Source organism: Monodon monoceros, unplaced genomic scaffold (genome assembly GCF_005190385.1).
Source record: "Monodon monoceros isolate NGI ecotype Baffin Bay Population unplaced genomic scaffold, NGI_Narwhal_1 Super_Scaffold_7, whole genome shotgun sequence".
Taxonomy (NCBI): domain Eukaryota; kingdom Metazoa; phylum Chordata; class Mammalia; order Artiodactyla; family Monodontidae; genus Monodon; species Monodon monoceros.
This window is the reverse complement of record NW_021703784.1, coordinates 106,337,607-106,350,432: the sequence shown is the minus strand read 5'-3', so window position 1 is coordinate 106,350,432 and position 12,826 is coordinate 106,337,607. Positions and strand designations below refer to the sequence as shown.

The 12,826-nt window shown below is 66.1% G+C and overlaps 1 protein-coding gene across 1 annotated transcript; it reads right to left on the bottom strand.

Moving 5' to 3' along the window:
• Positions 1–2,452: 2,452 nt before the first annotated feature.
• Positions 2,453–12,064, bottom strand: CTSD (cathepsin D). Its single transcript, XM_029208871.1, has 9 exons — positions 11,894–12,064; positions 9,627–9,786; positions 7,592–7,715; positions 7,005–7,123; positions 5,365–5,591; positions 4,128–4,250; positions 3,614–3,758; positions 3,418–3,516; positions 2,453–3,337 (listed from the first exon to the last, which is right to left on the bottom strand). Exons 1-9 carry the CDS (start codon positions 11,965–11,967, stop codon positions 3,170–3,172), a joined length of 1,239 nt encoding a protein of 412 aa, XP_029064704.1. The 5' UTR covers positions 11,968–12,064; the 3' UTR covers positions 2,453–3,169.
• Between the last annotated feature and the right edge of the window lie 762 nt (positions 12,065–12,826).

The window sequence follows — 12,826 nt, the reverse complement described above, 5'->3', positions numbered from 1 at the left end:
CATCTCCCTCGAACCCCTGTTCTCCCCCCAGGCTGTGCTCTGAGCCCTTCCTCCCGTGAAGCCCGGCTCTGCTCTGACCCTCTCAACCGGCCTCCCTTCCCTCCACGACCCTCTCTCCTCCCAGCCTGGGTCCTTCTCAGGGACCCCTTCTCCTCGGAGTGCTCGCCTCCCTGTGCCGGGCCCTCTCTGAACACTTCTCTCCCCAGTCTCTGTGCGCTCTGAGCCTGAGCCCTTCTCTGCACCCTGGTCCCTGGACACGTCCCACTCCCGCTCCAGGCCCCTCCCCTGCCCCGCCCCCACTCCCTGGCTGACCCTGGTACAGCCTCTTTCGGGGCTGGTCAGGAACCCCGCAGCGCAAGAGCTGGCTTTAAGGATGTGGATAAAACCGTCTTCAAGTGGGCGGGGTTCCCAAGCAAAGCTGACCCCGCCCTGACCACACCCGCAGCAGGGCCCAGGCTCAGGGCCCACAGGTCTCTGAGGGCAGATGGGGACTGCGGGGAACCGGGGCTCAGTCTCCCTCATCCAAACCCCACTGCCCCTTTCCCAAGGGCCTGGCCTGCGGGCACCAGACCTCAGTCGGGCTGAGTCTGACCTAAGGGGCCCTCCCAGGCTTGTGAGTGGCCTGTGAACTAGGCCACCTGGTGTCCCCTGGGCCAGGCGCTGCCCAGGGCTGTACAGGCTGCTGTAAGCGGCCCACGGGCTGGTCTGCCCTCGCGTCCAGCTGGCCCTCAGGCAGCAGGAGAGGGCGCCTGGCCCACAGGAGCCTGCTGCAGGCCGCTGGGAAGGGGCTGGACTCAGGTGGGCTCCAGAGAGCTCAGCCCGAGGCTGGGTGTCCTCCAGGCGGGAAGCGCCCACCGGGGCCCACTGGGCTGGTGCCGAGCAGGGCTGAGCCAGCCAGGACGAGAGCCAGTGTTTGGAGCATCCGAACGCCAGGCCCTGTGCTGGGGTCCTCATTGTGTCCATCAGGCCCAGCGCGAAGAGGTCCCTGTTGTCACCCTCCTTCCCTAGACAGAGACTCCAGGCTCTGGATCGGGTCACAGAAGCTGGGTCTGAGCCCAGATTCAGACTGCAGGGTCCGGAGAATCCCGGCCAGCTGAATGGGTCCTCCGGGGGGCAGTGCAGGGCGGCTGCACTGGCCCGACTCTGGGCAGGACATCAACGCCCTGATGGTCTGGGCTAGGGGCTGGGGGCTCGGCCTGCACTAACCCACACAGTGTCCAGGGGTCTGGGGCGTCCCGCCACGCTCGTCCCCGTGTTCCAGAAGGGAGGACCCTCCAGCCGAAGGTCACGGTGAGCAGGGCGGGTGGAGCAGGGGCCCGTGAGTCGGTGAGCCCCTGCTGGCCTCGGGTGGTGGGAGGCTGAGGGAGACAGAGTGGAGAGCAGGCCCCGGATGGTCAACGGGCAGGGGGTGAGGGGAGGGGTGCGTCGTCCCTGGCAGCCCTGTCCTGCGGGCCTCCCAGACACCAGCGTTGACTGGGCTCCCCAGAAACCCTGCAGCCCCGCAGAGCTCTGCCGGCTCCCAGCTCGAGTTTCAGGTGCAGACAACACCGGGCACGTGTTCACGATTCTCGTAATTCTGGAAGGCGCTTGCTAGGGCTCAGCTCTGGGGTGCAGCCCCTGGGCCCCCTGGGGCCAGGTCAGTGACAGCCACAGCCCTGCTGGCTGAGAAGGCACCAGGATAGCGACGAATGTCACACCAGCCAGACCCCTACACCTGCAGGGGGTGGGTTCCAGTTACCCATTCCTGAAGAATCTGCCCACCACCAAGTGTTCACAAACTCCTATTCATCCCTCAGACCCCCCTGGCTGTGCAGCTGCTTCTGACCACCCCCGCCTACCCCCACCAAACAGGCCAGACCAGCCAGGAAGTCACTGTGGCCTGAGGGGATTCCTAACTTGGATCCCTGCAAACCCAGGACCCCAGGCTGGCCTGCTCCAGCATCGGCATGGCTCACATACAGAGATACGGCTTCCAGGGGCTGGTGAGGAGGCCCAGATGAGGTAGGCTGCCCAGGTGCCACCAGCCCCATCAGGCCTCTTTCCTAGGCTGGAATCATGTGTGCAGGGGGATCAGGGAACACTGCGGGGCCCCAGTGCTGGTGGAACATTCTCCAAGTAAACATGGAGGACACGCACCTGGACCTGAAAATCATGCCTCCATGAAGGTACTCACATAAGAAGCCCTGTGCTGGGCCCCACCTTGCTGATCACTGCTCCAGGCCCCCATACAAGCCAGTCCCCCACCATGGGTGTCTCGGCCACGAGGCTGGGCAGGGGGCAAAAGTCTTGGGGTCTGGGTCTGTGAGCCAGGCCCGGGGCAACCCCAGAGGTGCACCCTAGGGTAGCTGGGTCAGCCCTCCCTCTGAAGTGATAGCAGGGCATCAGCCACACCAGCTCCTTCCCCACCACCCTCCCCACCAAGCACAAAACACGCCGACACACAGTAAGAGACCTAGACAAATTTTATTTTCATGCCAACTTTGCTCCCGGCAACTCAAGAAGGGGGCAGCTGCAGGGAAGGCCGGCACCAGCCCCCTCCCCTCCTACCCCACCCCCAGGCCAGAGAACGCCCTCAATGTCCTCCACAATGGAGTCAAGCCCCACGATGGAGGATGACCCCACCGAGGTCTCACAGGACTAGCTTTTGTCCCCTGCCACCCCTGCCAGCTCCTTCCAGCTCATCCTCAGGCCTCAGCTGGCCCCTTCCTCGCGGGGTCTAGGTCAGAGGGGTGGGGGCCGCAGTGCAGGGTGCCGGGCCCCAAGCTGCACGGAGGGGCGACTAAGTGCAGCCTGGTGCTGGACGGTGCTGGGTGGCCAGGCCCCCGAGGTGCAGGCTGGGGAGGGAACTACCCCGGGGCTGGGGGTCCTAGGGATGCACAGCTGCCCAGCGGGCTAGGTCTTCCAAGTTAGAGAAAGGAGCCTGTGCACCACAGCCACCCACTGGCTCTGCCCCCGGCCCGCCCCTCCAGCAGACAGGCAGACAGACAAGCAGGCAGCTTTTCCGAAACCAGGGAGGGGGAACCACAGAACGGAACCCGGGCGGCCTCCAGAGAGCTGTGCTGCGCGTGCGAGTGTGAGTGTGTGGCGGGGTGGGGTGGCCGGGAGGGCAGGGGTGAGGCCTTCTCCTCCTCGACCCTCCTCCGGACTCTGCCAGCGGGCGGGGAGCCAGCTATGGCCTGGCAGCCTCGGCCAAGCCCACCCGGTTCTGGTCGCGGTCGAACACAGCATAGTAGCGGCCAATGAACACGTCGCCCAGGATCCAGAGCGGCCCGCCGGGCGGGGGGATGTCCATGCCCATGAAGCCGCTCAGGCACATGGTCTTCCCAGCCTGCGACACCTGGGACGGCCAACGAAGGTCACCACCCAGGCCGCGCCCTTGGATGTGCTCCGCCCCACGCCCCCCAGTCCCCAGCTCACCTTGAGCGTGTAGTCCTCTGGGGACAGCTTGTAGTCTTTAGCCCCCAGCTTCACGGTGACCTTGGGCAGGCTGGACACCTTCTCACAGGGGATCATGTACTAAGGGGGGGACGAGAAGACGCTGCATGTGCGGGGGGGAGGGGCATGGCGGCCTGGGGGTGCCCGTCCTCCCCACCGGGCCCCGCCGGCCGCTCACCTCGCCCTGGATCAGCGGCACGGCCCCGATGGCCTTCTGCAGCTCCCGCACCTCCTCCACGGGGCCCACGATGAGGGAGGTGCCCGTGTCCACGATGGCCTCACAGCCCCCCTTACACAAGGTCAGGCTGCTGCCCACGTCTACCCTGCAGCGGAGGTGGTGTGAGTCCCCTCCCAGGGCCACCTGGAGACCCCGCCCCCACTGCAGGACTCAGCCCGAGCACAGAGTTGGGTGGGAGGGGAGGGGAGGTGGCTGGAGAAGCCAAGAGCAGGGTTAACAGTCCCCTAGGCAGCCTGTGGACGAGGGGACACTGGCTGGAGCCCGGGTACGAGAGCTCGGCTGGGCACCGGATGGTGGCCAGAGCACCTAGGGCTGGCGGGACACAGGGTCCAGGCCCACCCTGCCCGGCCCCCCTCCACCCGAACAAGGCCCTGCTGAGTGCGAGGCCGGGGGCGGGGTCCCCACAAGCCATGCCCCCTGGGGAGCCAAGGGAGGGGCCCCACCTAGTACTCACTGGTCCATGTGGACCTGCCAGTAGGCCATGCGTGTGACGTTGTGGTAGATCAGCGAGCCTTTGTAGTACTTGGGGTCAGTGCCGCCCAGCATCAGCTCACCCCCGGGCTGTGCATTTGGGTCCCTGGGGGGGAAGGAGGGAGGGAGTCTGCTGCCCTGCCCACCCCTGCACCAGGCGTCCAGCCTGAGGACTGGGTGGATAGGCACAGGCTGGGACCAGGTCAGAAATCAGGGATGGGAGGATCGATCTCAGAAGGTGCCCCAGAGCAGGACTCTTCCTGGGCGGGCAGGGGTGGAAGTATCCAGAAGGGGGGAGGGGCTCTGATCCTACAACCAGTGTGGACCGCAGGCCAAGCCCCATCCTGAGCAGAAGAGATCCTGCTTGGGCCTCTGGGCTCCTGGTCTGCCAGCTGAGGACGGCCAGGGTCAGGCCAGCAGGCAGATGGGAACAAGAATGCTAACAGCTCCAGGAGCAGGGACCTTACCTGCCTGGAAGAAAAACCAAGGGTTTCCAGGAGGTGCCGGCAACCCTGAGAGAAGCTGAGCCAGCTGTTCCTGCCCCAGGCCCTTTGCACCTGCTGCTCCCGAGGATGTCCTCCATCCAGATCCTTCCATGACTCGCTCCCCCTTTGGATCTCAGCTTTTGACTCTCCCCACCTCTTATTTACACTTATATTAATACTCTGAGCTCAGCATCGTCTGCCCGGCTGTCCCCAGCACTCAGAAACGCCTTGCTGAACTTGTCCTTCCGCCACCACTGTGGCCTCCACCTCCTGTCACCTCCAAAGCCCATTGTGTGGAAAGCAGATCTCACCTCCAGTGCCCCTCCGCACCCTCCGCTCTGCCCTTGCAAGCCATCCCCCCACCACTTCCTGCCTCAGCCCATCACCCGGGGAGTCACAGCGCTGGGCCACCCGTCCCCAGTCCCAGGCCTGGCCGATCTCCGGGTCCGCTGCACCTCGTCTGCCTCCCCTGGACCCAAGAACTCAGGGGGAACGGCCCCACCTGTTCACCTGCACCCCAGCATCTAGCAGGTGGCTTGGCCCCAAGCTGCTGAGTATCTGCCACTGACCTAGCAAAGGACAGAAGGCAGTTTCCATACAGAGGCCAGGCCGAGGGCTCTGGGCTGGAATTCCGCCAGTAACGCCCGGGGTCAGACCCCGGGGGGGAGCACGTAGGGCTCGGTGACCATGAGCAGGGCTCAGGGCAGCGGCCACCCGGCCCACGCCCTGCCCCACCTGTTCAGGTAGAAGGAGAAGATGTTCTTGTCCACCAGCTTCTGCCGCATGAGGTTGTCGAAGACGGGCAGCACGCCGTTCACAGAGATGCGGGGGTAGGCCATGCCCAGGATGCCATCGAACTTGGCTGCGATAAAGGTGATGCCCGGCTGCTTGGTGGCCTCCCCGAAGGTCTGCCTCTCCACCTTGATGCTGCCCAGGCTCAACAACCCTGATTTACAGGGCACCTGAGGGCCACGGCGGGGGGGAGGAGTCAGTGGGCCACGTGGACCGCCAAGCCCAACGCTGGACCCACCTCCCGTCCCTGCGAGGGCAGCCACGGCTACAAAACCCAGCTCAGTCGGTGCCTGTCAGGTAGCACACAGGAGACTCAAGAAGGGCAGAGGACCCAGAAGAAAGGGCTGGCAACCCCGGCCGGACACAGGTGGGGACAACAGGGGTGCGGGGCCCACACTCTGGCAGGAATATTTCAAGGATAGACGCAAACGGAGGGAGTAGGGAGGGTGGGGTCATGAGCTCAGGCTTTCCACCCACAGCTCTCCCTTCTGGCCTGTTCCTGCCCTTGGGGAACCCGTGACGCGACCCAGGACTCAAGGCCGCACATCCCCCCGGTCCTCCCCCCCCCCCCCCCCCCCGCCACCAGGAGCTGCAGATAAAGATGGCACAGGGCACAGAATGTGGGAAGAAACGGCTGTTTGGGGCTGAACCCAGGAGAGGAACGTGCTGGGTGACATCCCATCTCAGGCCCAGAGAGAACCTGGCGGAGGGGCCCCTGCAGATAAACCTGGGCAGGCAGATAAGGAGGGGGAGGGGTGGCCCACAGGGAACCACAGTGCCCCGACCCTCCCCCCACGCCTCTGCCACTCCCCCATCCAAGTACTGCCGTACGCGGCCTTCCCGGGGCTGGGGGCTGCGAGGGGACCATCTTCTGCTTTGCTCCTCTTCCTCTACAAGTCCCAACCCAGGCCCCTCCTGCGGCCTGGCCCCAGCAGCTCCACCCCAGAGCTCGTGAGAGGCGCAGGGGCCCGGGCAGAGCCCACAAGGGCCCCTCAGTTCTCCCCGGGGGAGGTGGGCACATCCTGCAGGCGCCCCCTGCCCCCCAGCAACCCCGGCTGCTGCCCACTCCCGCCCAGCATTCTCCGCAGGTGCCCCTCTGCCAGCAGCTCCAGCTGCAGGAACCCCGGCCATGCCTGACCCCATCACCCAACGGCATCTCAAAGCCAACACGTCAGCACGGGACCCCATCTTCCCACTGGCTCTTCCACCCGGCTCTGTGGCCAGGGGCCTCACCACTAATCACCCATGGGGATCCTGGTCCCAGAGCCCTGCCCGGCGCTCTTACACCTGTGCCTCAGTGGCTCTCTGCCCACTTTCCCTTCCGATCTCCCAGCTGTCACCCAGCCCGCACGCGCGACCACGTCCACCCCGTCCCCGTCCCCGTCCCACTTCCTCGCCACCAACCACATTGAGCTGCCCCACCTCTGGGCCTTTGCTCAAGCTGAACCCCCAGGCCCCTCGCTCAGCTGACCACTGCTCGCCTCCTGAACTAAAGAGCCCCTCTGGGGAGCTGGCACAGACCCCTGCCCTGGGGTTCAGAGGGCGAAGCCCCTCCATGGGGAGTGGCCCAGAGACGGACTCACCGACACGGTGTCCTGGCTCAGGTACCCGGACAGGCTGCCTGAGCCGTAGTGGATGTCGAAGGATGTGCCGTTCTTCACGTACGTGCTGGACTTGCCACTGTTGTACTTGTGGTGGGTCCCTGCACCGGCCGGAAGCCCGTCAGGCTGCCCGCCGGGCCACGACCAGACCCGTTGAGCACCCCCAACCGCCTGCTGCAGCCCGTCCACCAACCACCCTCCCAACTCGCTCCATCCTTGGCTCCCACGGTCCGAGCCCAGATGCGAGCAAGAGTGGAGACCCCAGCGAGGGAAGCCTGTCTGGTGTGGCTGAGAGGTGGGAGCTGCGAGCTGCCCACAAGAGGTGCCAGGACAGGGCCACCAGAGGTCTGCGCCTGCCCACCGCTACGCCCCAGGACTGAAGGAGGTGGGCTGAGGCTGGACAGCTGAGCCCTAGCGCCCGCGGGGACAGCGCATGCGGGAGAGGGATGGAGGGCTGCATGTCCCTCCCCAGGGCCCCTACCCTCCCGCGTCCATGGCAGGCAGGGGCTGGGCCCGGCCCTCGGTCTCCCTCTGGCCACCAGGGAGAGGCATGGGACAGGCTGACTTACAGCAGGCGATGTCCAGCAGTTTGCAGTGGATAGACGGGACCCACAGATTGGAAGAGCCGGTGTCGAAGACCACCGTGAAGCACTGCGGGGGCGTCCCGATGCCGATCTCCCCATAGTACTGGGCCTGGGTGGGAGGTAGGCTCTGTCAGGGCTAGGGCAAGGGGCACCCTCACCTCCCCACGGGGCCCAGAGAAGGCCCGGGCCAGGGGAGGGGCCCAGGGTCAGATCTGCTGCCTCGGCTGCCCACCCCCACCTGCCCCTCCCAAGCCCTTGGTCCTGGTACCCATGGGCACTTCGGGTTCCAGGGCCCCTGGGGACCACCCCGCCCCTGCCTGACCATGTGAGCTGGGGGACGACCACCCCATGTGAAAGTGGGGTCAGTGTCGCGAGAGGGTTGAAATGCCTGCCTGAAGACCCTCTGTGATTCACGGGTCCAGGGCCCCAGGAGGGAAGGCCTCCTCCCAGCGTGAGGGTCAAGTCAGGGCCTGACTCTGGGGCCTCAGGTTCCACGGGGCCAAGCCTGGAGGGCCCCCAGGCAGAGGGATCTAGGTGGCCGAGGGCGCAGGCTGAATCCCTCACTGCCAGCCACGCTGCCTTCACTGCTCTGGGCCTCAGTGTTCCCACCTGCATACAGGGTAGCAGAGGCTGCCCCGGGGGAGGCCCAGGTGCTGACCAAGGGCTCAGGTGAGCATGAAGGGGGCACGTGACCCTTGGAGCCTCCCAGGGAAACCCCGTCTTTGGTCCTCTCGCAGGTCAGAGAACGTGGGCCTTTTTGTCTGGAGTCATCTGGGCCTTGCCTCCTGGGCACTCCCTTCCCCCGTTGCTGCAGGATTCTGGCTCCGACCCCTCCAGTGCTGACTCATGACCCGACAGAAGTGGCCAGACTTGGGGGAGGGGGGGGGGACGGGGGGTCAGAGAATGACTCAGCAAATCTCCGTTGTGTGTATGTGTATATGTGTATGCGTGTGTGCGCGTGTGTATGTGCGTGTGTGCGTGTGTGAATGTATGTGTATATGTGTGTGCATGTGCGCGTGCGCGCTGGGGGGACAGGAACCAGGAACTGGTCCGTCAGGCCCCAGGCAGACGGCCCCTCTGATCACATGCCTGTGAGGCCACAGCTTCCTGGCACGGCTGGGGCTCCAACCAGGCAGGAAAGAGGGCAAGGCCACCCGTCCCAACCCTAAGTGGACAAGAGGATGGATGGCAGCAAGGAGCTGGCTCCCCAAGACCCCGGGGGCGGGTGATGCAAAGAGGATGTCACCTGGGCAGCCCCAGAGGTACCAGGCTGGGGCCCAGGACCTGGCCCCAGCTTGCTGTTTGGCTTCCAGAATGTTCCACCTCTGAGCCTGTTTCCCCCTCAACGGGCAGTGGGCATAAGGGCTGGCCGCTGACCGAAGAGGAAGGTAGGGCCCAGGGACTGGGCCACAGGTTGCCCCAGGCCTTCCAGCAGAATGGGCAAGAGCACAGAAGCTCCAGGGCAGTCAGTGCCGCCTGGGCACACAGGCGATCCAAGCTCAGGGACCCCCAGGCCCCCACCCACAGACTCTCGGGCAGGCCTGGGCCCGATCCTGGGCTCCTCCGTGCCGTGCCCAGCGCCCTCATCCGTAGAGGCTGACGCAGCTCCCCCCAGGAAGACCGCCAGGATGAAGACGCCGGCCCAGCTCTGAGCTGACGGGGGTCGGCACGTGGGGGAGACGTCAGGGAGGTGCCAGGGCCGCGCAAGTCAACCCTCTCAGCCCCCCGGGACGAGGACCAGGTCGGGCAGGGGAGCTGGGGAGGACGCGGGAGGTCAAAGCCCTCAGTCTGGAGGGGGTTGTGGGCAGCACCCATGGCGAAGGGCATGGCTCAGAAGCCCCTCCCCCATACCATGCAGCCGAAGCCCCCAAAACCACTGGGGCTGAAAACACGAGTATTTCACCCAAATCCACGCTGGCTCACAGAAGTTGCCTTAAGAGCCAGCCCCTGTCTACAACTGTGTCCGTAGTCAACCTGCTCCCCCAGCCCCTGGCCGCACCCGCCCCCCACCAAAACTCACGTCCATGTAGTTCTTGAGAATCTCAGGAATGGGCCCCTGGGTCACAGTGGGCACCCCCTGGGAGTATTTTGAAATGGGGCCCTTGGCGATCAGGTCTTCCATGGGGCCCCCCATTTCCGACATGGTCCGGCGGATGGATGTGAACTTGTGCAGTGGAATCCTGTCAAGACAGGGGTCCGGGCTCGTCAGGGCCGGCTGGCTGCCACCCCACCTGGAGGCTCCCACACCCACATCCAAGCTGGAGGCCCAACCGCCCCCCCAGACACCTGCACCCCACTGTCCCTACTCTGGGCCCGCTCTGGTCTCTTCTGACCAGTGCGGGCTATGAGGGTGTCGGTGGTCACCTGTCACGTCTGCCCAAAGCCCTCCGTGGAGTCCCATTTGCCTGGCCCTCTGGCCCAACCTGCCACTCTCCACGCAGACCCCACGTTGAGATGGTCCCAGTTTACCCATCTGAGTTATGGGGTGGCCACCTCCTGCCTGTCAGATGGGACTTCCAGGCCACCCCCTCCGAGAAGCTCTCCTTGCCCACCCCCAGTCCCCCTCACATGACCCCGTTTCCTTGCAGTCCTCACCCCAGGCCGCACTGAGCCCAGCGGCTCTCTCCCCACACAGGCAGAAAGGGGGCAAGGTTGGCGCCTGGACCCTGGAGGCGGGGGCTTCCAGGCCTGCCTTCCTCCACGCAAGCCCCAGTGCCCCCGCCTGGAGCACCCTTCCCAGCACACACGCCAGCCTGGGTGGCCCACCCAGCAGGAGGGAGCAGGGGGTTCTGTCAGCAGGGAGCAGAGTGAGGGGCCCTTCTCCATCCCCAGCTCCCCAGGGGTCTGAACCCACCCCAGGAGGTGGGAGAGGAGAGCCACCAGACCAAACAGAGCTACTGGATGAAATGTCTTCCCAGCCCTGGGGATCTTCGAGTTCAAGGTCACAGCTGGTTCTTCCTAGCAGGCCAAGGGTGTGCTCCAGGAAGGTGGGACTTTCACCTCTTGCCTAAGAGCGGATAGGCTGGAAAAGCCTGAGGTTCTTGCCTGGGGGAAGGGAGGGACACGCCCTCCAGCAACTAAGGAAACAGGTGTCATTGGTCCCATAGGGCTGGGAGATGTGAAGGGCTGGGGTTCAGCTGCCCTGCCAAGAGGCCGCAGGCTTCCTTCCCCACTGCCGTCCACCCCCGGGGGAAGGCCTGGGGGTGAGGCCAGAGCAGGCTCAGGCCTGCAGGAGCTCCGCCACAGCTGCTCCAGCTAGGACTACTCGCCCCCAGGCCACAGCGCACACAGGCGCCCACTCAAGAGCCCACACAAGCCAGCCCTTCAGCAAGGCTCAGTCCGCTCTGGCCCCAGCCAGCTCCTGCAGCCCTGAGACCTCACCCACCTGCCCACAGGCAAAGGCCCACAACAGAGGTGGAAGCATGCCTGCCCCTGCCGAGCACAAAGGCCCCGCGGGGGGTGGGGGGGCAAGGGTGGGGGCAGGGGCAGGAAGGGGTGGGCGCACCGCACCCCTCCCCTGCTGGGCGAGCAGGCTGCCTTGCAAGGCCGGGAGGGTGGGGGGACCCTCCGCCTAGCTGACACAGCATGGCACAGCCCTGGACCAGGACTGATAGTCCGTGGAATCACTGGGCCCAGTGGAGCCCCCCAGGCCTGAGGAGGGCATGGTCCTTACTGGGGGCAGCTGGTGTTGCTGCGACAAAGCCCCAGCCTCAGGGTGGGGGGAGCCGCCCACAGCCTGGTGCCAGCTGGGCCGTTCTCCCGACCCACTCCTTAGGCCGACTCCCTCTGGACTCCGGGACGTGTGGGTCTCCTGGTGTCCAGAGGGTCTCCCAGCCGGCCCAGGACCTATGGTAAGATCTCATGGGACACACCAGGTGGGACCACAACCAGTTCACATCTAGTAAAGGGGACCCCAGGCAGGAAAATGACTTGCCCAGGCTCAGCGGGCTCCTGGGCCTACCCCTCGGTTTCCCGACTTCCACCCGAGAGCGGGCCCTGAGTACAGGCTCCCACCCTACCTGTCCTGGGGACGCTGGGTCGGCTCCCAGTCACAGCCGCCCTCCCTCGTGCTTCCTCCGGTCCCCCCAAGGCCGACCCCATGGTGGTAGAGAGGAAGGGTCGCGAGGCTGACGGGGACTCTGGGCGAGCCCCGCACCTGCAGAGGTCCCCCCGCCCCGCCCGAGGGTGGACCCTGCAGTAGTCCGCGGGGGCGGCAGAGCCGCATCCCGCGCGGGGCGCTCAGGCGGTGCCCGGGAGTCACCGGGGCGCGCGAGCTGCGGGGCTCACCTGACGAGCGCGGCGGCGGGCGCGGCCAGCAGGCCGAGGGCGAGCAGCAGCAGCAGCAGGCAGGGGGTCTGCATGGCGGCGGCGACCCGGTCGGAGCGGACGGCCCGAGAGGTCGCGCGCTTATAGCCGGGATGACGGCGCAGTCGGGCCGGGTCAGCTGACCGGCTTGTTTGCGCCCCGGCTGATCACGTGGGCCGCCGGCGGCGGCGCGGGGGCGGGGCCGGGGCGGGGCGGGGGCGGGGCGACCCCGGGCCCAGAACAGACTGTCCGGCTCGGGCCCGCGCACGGCGGGCGGGGGTGCGCTCGCCGCCTGTCCCACTCGGGCCCCGCCCTGAACCCCCCCGACAATTACCGAGACCTGGCCGGGGCAGAAGGGGACGGGGCCTGGGACCACCCCCCTGGACACCTTAGCCGGGCGAGGTCCCCGGAGCCGCGGCTCCTTCCCCGCCCCAGGCGCGCGGTTGTGCAGGGCGCCCTGCTCCATCCTCCCCCTCCCCCTGCTCCCTCCAGGGGCGCCCCTGTCCCTCCCACTCTTCCTTCACCCTGGGAATCTCCCAGGTACCCCCTCTGGAAGCTCCAGCCACCCTCATCCTCCCTCTTCAGGTGTCCACAGCCCTCCCACCCCCCAGTACCCCTCCCCAGAGCAGCATCTGGCCTGGCCCTGCCCGGGTCACCCTGGGCCCTCCTTTCTGTGTAACCGGGCACCGCACCGTCCCCATCAGGCCCAAAATCTCAAAGGATGCTGTGGCGGGGGGAGGGGGTGGGAAGGGAAGGAGGTCTCGGCCGCAGACACTCCCGATCAGTTTTTATGAGCCGATCAGTTTTTACGAGCCTCAGGGGTAGGAGAGTCCTTTGCTCTGGCCAGTGCTCAGCCCTGACTGAAGCCACAGTGACCCGGTCAGCATCCATTCCTTCCTGCCCAGCCTGCTACCC

Coding starts and splice junctions, on each gene's coding strand:
- CTSD (XM_029208871.1), bottom strand. CDS start 11,967: ATGCAGACCCCCTGCCTGCTGCTGCTGCTGCTCGCCCTCGGCCTGCTG. Junction 9,787..11,893: donor CCCGCCGCCGCGCTCGTCAG/GTGAGCCCCGCA, acceptor CTGTCTTGACAG/GATTCCACTGCACAAGTTCA. Junction 7,124..7,591: donor ACTGCTGGACATCGCCTGCT/GTAAGTCAGCCT, acceptor CGGCCGGTGCAG/GGACCCACCACAAGTACAAC.